The 5,308-nt window shown below is 42.0% G+C and overlaps 1 protein-coding gene across 1 annotated transcript in view; it reads left to right on the top strand.

The window, feature by feature from the left end:
* The first annotated feature begins 2,831 nt into the window (after positions 1–2,831).
* The window catches only part of cyb561 (cytochrome b561), a 5,807-nt gene continuing 3,330 nt past the window's right edge, over positions 2,832–5,308 (top strand). The window contains exons 1-3 of the mRNA XM_010795603.1: positions 2,832–2,909; positions 4,791–4,917; positions 5,135–5,238. Coding sequence (XP_010793905.1) covers positions 2,832–2,909; positions 4,791–4,917; positions 5,135–5,238 — 309 coding nt within the window. The remainder of the gene's footprint in view (positions 2,910–4,790; positions 4,918–5,134; positions 5,239–5,308) is intronic.

Raw genomic sequence — 5,308 nt, 5'->3', positions numbered from 1 at the left:
CTGTGTGAACTCGGTGCATAAAATAATAATCCTTCTGCATACAGTATGTGACACTGTGAGTGTTGCACGGCCAGATGCGGCTCAGCTGACTCAGATAAATAAGGAGATGATACATTATGATGTGATATGCCGCGGACTGTACTTCATGTTACTCTGATCCGGTTACTTATGTTGTGGCAGATATTTAAGTAAGCTTTCTTAACGCTAATGTTCTAATAGTCAGATTGCTCTGAAGATGGGAGGTGATATTCTATTAATGTTCACGTTCACACAGTCAGTGATTTTTGCCGGCCGTCTTTCCTGCAACGGCAGCTTTTCTGTATTTCCTTTCTCCTGTAATATGACTTGATCGCTTTAAACTCCGCACACTGAGCTCTGATTGGTCAGCAGGCAGTGCTTTCACTGAGTTGAGCTCTTAGCCTGCAACCTAACCTGCTCCGGGGCAGGTTAGCCGCTCAGCATCAGTTACCATGGAGATCTAGCCTGCTAAAAAGAGAACCAGCTTCGTAGGACTGGAAACCTGGAGTTAACCTGAAGTTAGCCGCTAAGAGAACATCCTGCTTCGTAGTACAGGCCTCTGGTGTGAAGGAGTTGGTGAGATAAAAACATACAGAAATATCAACATGCTGTAGTTTTAGGTTTTAGCGTCTTTCAGTTGTCTTGGTTTGCAGATACGATGAAGCAATCATAAACTTCCTGTACAATCAGTCAAAACATTGCAATACGTTTTCGAGATCGTGTAGCCCTAATGTAAAGGGAATTACCTTAACCTTTAGTACTGATCTAGTTAAGTAGAGGTCTTCACATATTGGTGGTGTACATGAACAGACATTTCCATCCCTTGAATCAAACGAGTGAAATGTCTGCACACGTTGAAACAGGAAGTGATGCGTGCTCTCTGATATCTCCAGATCACCAAGCTGGTCTTACATCAATCACTTTGTAGTCATGGTGACTCGTTTTAGGGTGAAATGTTGTAAAATGAGATAAACTGTAAGCAGTGGTTAAGCAGAATGTGTGTGTGTGTGTGTGTGTGTGTGTGTGTGTGTGTTTAAAGCAGCATGTTGGAGGTAGCTTTTGTTCTTGTCACACAGACGTTATGTTGCACCGTGAAATATTCTTTAACCTCCTCCTGTCACACTTTAATCTTCTCAACAAAGGATGTATGTTGTTTGAATGTTTGTTAGACAGCAGCAGATAATGCATCTATTCTTTAACTGCCTGAACCTCTGGGCCCCTTAGCGACCGAGCTAAAGCGATGCTAACTGACAATTAGCATCGCTTAGTCAGCCTGTTAGCTTGAAGATCTGTTCTCTCTCCTAAGTAGTTATCTTAGTACATCTTCATTGAATTAAATGATGTACAGTTCTGAGAACAGAAACACAGAGAGAAACGATTATTCTGAGAGATTAGCATTAGCATGTCCTTAGCTTGCTAGTGTGTTAGCGGTTAGCTTCCCAGCTACTAGGTGTGGCTACTAGAGGTTTTGGATTAAATGTAGACTATTTTGAATGCAGGACCTTTACTGTAACAGAGTATTCCTACCAGAGGTCGCATTAACCGAATATTTTCCGTCTTTGACAGATTTTTTTTAACAATTACAGAAAAATCTGAAAGGAGTCTGTCATTTTGACGGATTAGAACAAAACTCGGAACAGCGCCAAAGTTTCCCCGCAGCGAGGCTCTGCGTTATGCCGTGTTATGGATGCCCGCCAAAAAGGAAATGATACCGTTTCCAAACCGTACTTTGCCGTACAGATCATTGAAATGTCTGTGAGTTTTGGCTTTACGCTGTGCGCTCCCGCGAGGTGCATGCATAACACGCCGCTACAGTTCACGTGCTCTCCCCCCCCCTCGTCAGAGTCGTGTACGATCCTGTCCGTCAAAATGACGGGCAGCGAAAAGGCCTAGCGCAACCTCTGATTCCCACACTCTGGTACTTCTACTTTTACTCAAGTACAAGATCTGAGTACTTCTACTATTACTACAAGATCTGAGTACTTCTACTATTACTACAAGATCTGAGTACTTCTACTTTTACTAAGTACAAGATCTGAGATAAACAGAAAGTAAACTGTGTGTATATATAATAGGATGTCTGTAAACAGATGTATGAGATGAAGCTGATCTCTCTCTGAAGTTTGTAAATGTAAATCTGTAAACACATAACCTTTAGTGAGTGTTTCCATTAGCTCCGCCTCCTCTCTGTGTCCCTCATGCCCTCCGGGGTGATTGTGGTTAATGAGAGAAACCAGATTATCTGAACCGGTCCACAGCTGTCCGTCACAGAGCTGGATCACATTAGAGCGATTTAAACAAAGGTCATCTGGACATTAGACAGAGCGGTTAGTGATGGAAACTCCCCGAGGGACCCTGACACACACACTGACTTCCTGTCTGCTCTGCTTTCCTCAGGACAGATCCACACTGATGCGGACACATTGATCTACTATCTGCATGCACCTTTAGAGCTGGTTGGCAGGTTGTTTTCTTGCATCGTTGGGGATTAAAAACCTTTACGAAAGAGTAGACATCCCTTGCTTTTACTGCAATGGAAGCAACTAAACGTATAAGCAGCCCAAAAAAAGATATTTTGACGATAAAGACAGCAGCACAAGAGTCATATTTAGTATAGCATTGAAGTGTTACACAGTCTTATCTCTTTGGGCTTTAGTCAGTCCAATTAAAAGTGTCCGCGAGGGGTTAAACACGAGAAGATAAACACTTTGACACGATCAAACCATCGCTCCACTCCTTCCGCTTCGTTTGACCATTTATTGCTTATAAAAACAAGCAATAATAAAATACATCCAGGTGCTGATAACCTTAAGATGACGATGCCACTGGTGGTTGAGGATATTTCCACAGAAGGTTTATCCTCTCTTTCCATTCAGAGCCACAGTGAGCAGGTGAGCCAGGTTCAACATCCACTAACTCCAGAGCACGCCCAATAACACCGACAAAATACCTGATCATAAATAACACATGAACCTTACATGTGGCTCCTACACCATGCTTTTACTCCAAAGGAAACAACTATGGCAACCCAAAAAACAATATGTTGACCATAAACACAGCCGAGCAAGAGTCAACATGCACGTATTTATAGCATTTAATCACAGTGTTATCTCTTAAAGCTTTTGATGCCTACACTTTTCCAAAATTAGAACGTTAATTCTCTTTTAGTTTTTCAAATTCTACCGTTTTCCAATTTTCCAGAAAACCACGCACTGCCAGTTGATCTGAAGCTGATGAACCTGCTGGTTTCTTGCTGTTCATAGTCTATTGCACGTATTGTCAGCTAAATGAAACGTAATGAACTGTAAAAGCTCAAATCAGCGTATTTGACGAATAAAGATACTGAATCTTGAACATGGACGTGGCGGACAGACGTCAAAGCCTCACATATGATTGTCATGTGGTCGATGTTTTGGAAACAGACACACTATGGTCTTTATGAACTCTCTGTAAGCAACAAGGAGCCTTCACACTTGAAATAGCGTGACACTGCTCGGAGGAAATGGTAAAGAACCTTTTCGTTCAGGCATCATGATACTTCACTTAGCTAACTGCAAAACAAAGGGAACTCTCATCACCTCAGTCCCACATGGAAACACCTCCTTCCTGTGTCACTGGGGGCAATCACTTGGTTATTAATGGATCCATTTAAAAAATAAGTATATCACATATCAGCTGTTAAATTGAAGAGAACTGGTTACACACAATATGATGCAAGGACTGGGCTGAGGTGTCAATAACTGCTGGTTTATGAAGTTTGGTTAGGGTTAGGTTGTAGGGTTAGTTTGTAGGTTGTTGGGTTAGTTTGTAGGTTGTTGGGTTAGTTTGTAGGTTGTTGGGTTAGTTTGTAGGTTGTTGGGTTAGTTTGTAGGTTGTTGGGTTAGTTTGTAGGTTGTTGGGTTAGTTCGTAGGTTGTTGGGTTAGTTTGTAGGTTGTTGGGTTAGGTTGTAGGTTGTTGGGTTAGTTTGTAGGTTGTTGGGTTAGTTCGTAGGTTGTTGGGTTAGTTTGTAGGTTGTTGGGTTAGTTTGTAGGTTGTTGGGTTAGTTTGTAGGTTGTTGGGTTAGTTTGTAGTTTGTTGGGTTAGTTTGTAGGTTGTTGGGTTAGTTTGTAGGTTGTTGGGTTAGTTCGTAGGTTGTTGGGTTAGTTTGTAGGTTGTTGGGTTAGTTTGTAGGTTGTTGGGTTAGTTCGTAGGTTGTTGGGTTAGTTTGTAGGTTGTTGGGTTAGTTTGTAGGTTGTTGGGTTAGTTCGTAGGTTGTTGGGTTAGTTTGTAGGTTGTTGGGTTAGTTTGTAGGTTGTTGGGTTAGTTCGTAGGTTGTTGGGTTAGTTGGTGTGGATTTGTGTCTAAAGAGTTGTTTTGCCCTCCTTACTAGAAATGTGGGAAGTAGGAAAACGAACGTTGTCTGTGATGGTGATATCTCTCGTATGTTAGCGCATTAGCTACGTTTGATTACTAAAGTTAGTTGTATGGGTTAGGGTTAGTGTCTTCTGGTCCAGAATGACCATATGTGCAAAAGTGAAAGGTATCTAAAGATTATTATATATATATCTATGTATTATATTTCCATGTGTATTTTATAGTTTAGGACCAACATTGCTTGTCTTATTTCAAGGATCTTTTATTCCCTTTCTTTTGAGTTATTTAGGAAAGCTTTTCTGGTTGTTGATTGGTTGTAACACTCTGTACTTTTTCTATAAAGATTTGTTGCTTCACAAAGACTCTGCATTAACCGCTGCAAACACATATCTGATCATCTCTCTCTCTCTCTCTCTCTCTCTCTCTCTCTCTCTCTCTCTCTCCAGCCATCCTGGTCTACAGAGTATTTCGAAACGAAGCGAAGAGGAACGTAAAGATTCTTCATGGCATCATCCACCTGCTCGCCCTCGTCGTCAGCATCGTAGGTGAGAGACGGCAGCTCTTCAACATTTAAACCTGTCCCAGAACAATCTTCTATTAAATCAGAGAACAAAGACTACAGGTCGTGATGGGGAAAAACAGATAAAGATGCATTCCTGCAGGACGGTTTGTCTCTGCCTTCCCCAACAGGAGGAGATCAGCGTGTTTTTGCAGAATGAGTTTATTCATATACCGTTTGTTTCTCGTTGTGTTTTTGGTCAGGTATCGTCGCTGTGTTTGACTTCCACAGAGCAGCAAAGATCCCCGACATGTACTCTCTGCACAGCTGGTGCGGCATGCTGACCATCGTCTTATTCTGCGTACAGGTAAACACACACACACACACACACACACACACACACACACACACACACACACACACTCGACCGAAGCACA

Source organism: Notothenia coriiceps, unplaced genomic scaffold (genome assembly GCF_000735185.1).
Source record: "Notothenia coriiceps isolate Sejong01 unplaced genomic scaffold, NC01 NC01_scaffold00002200, whole genome shotgun sequence".
Lineage (NCBI taxonomy): Eukaryota > Metazoa > Chordata > Actinopteri > Perciformes > Nototheniidae > Notothenia > Notothenia coriiceps.
This window is presented reverse-complemented; position numbering and strand designations above follow the sequence as displayed.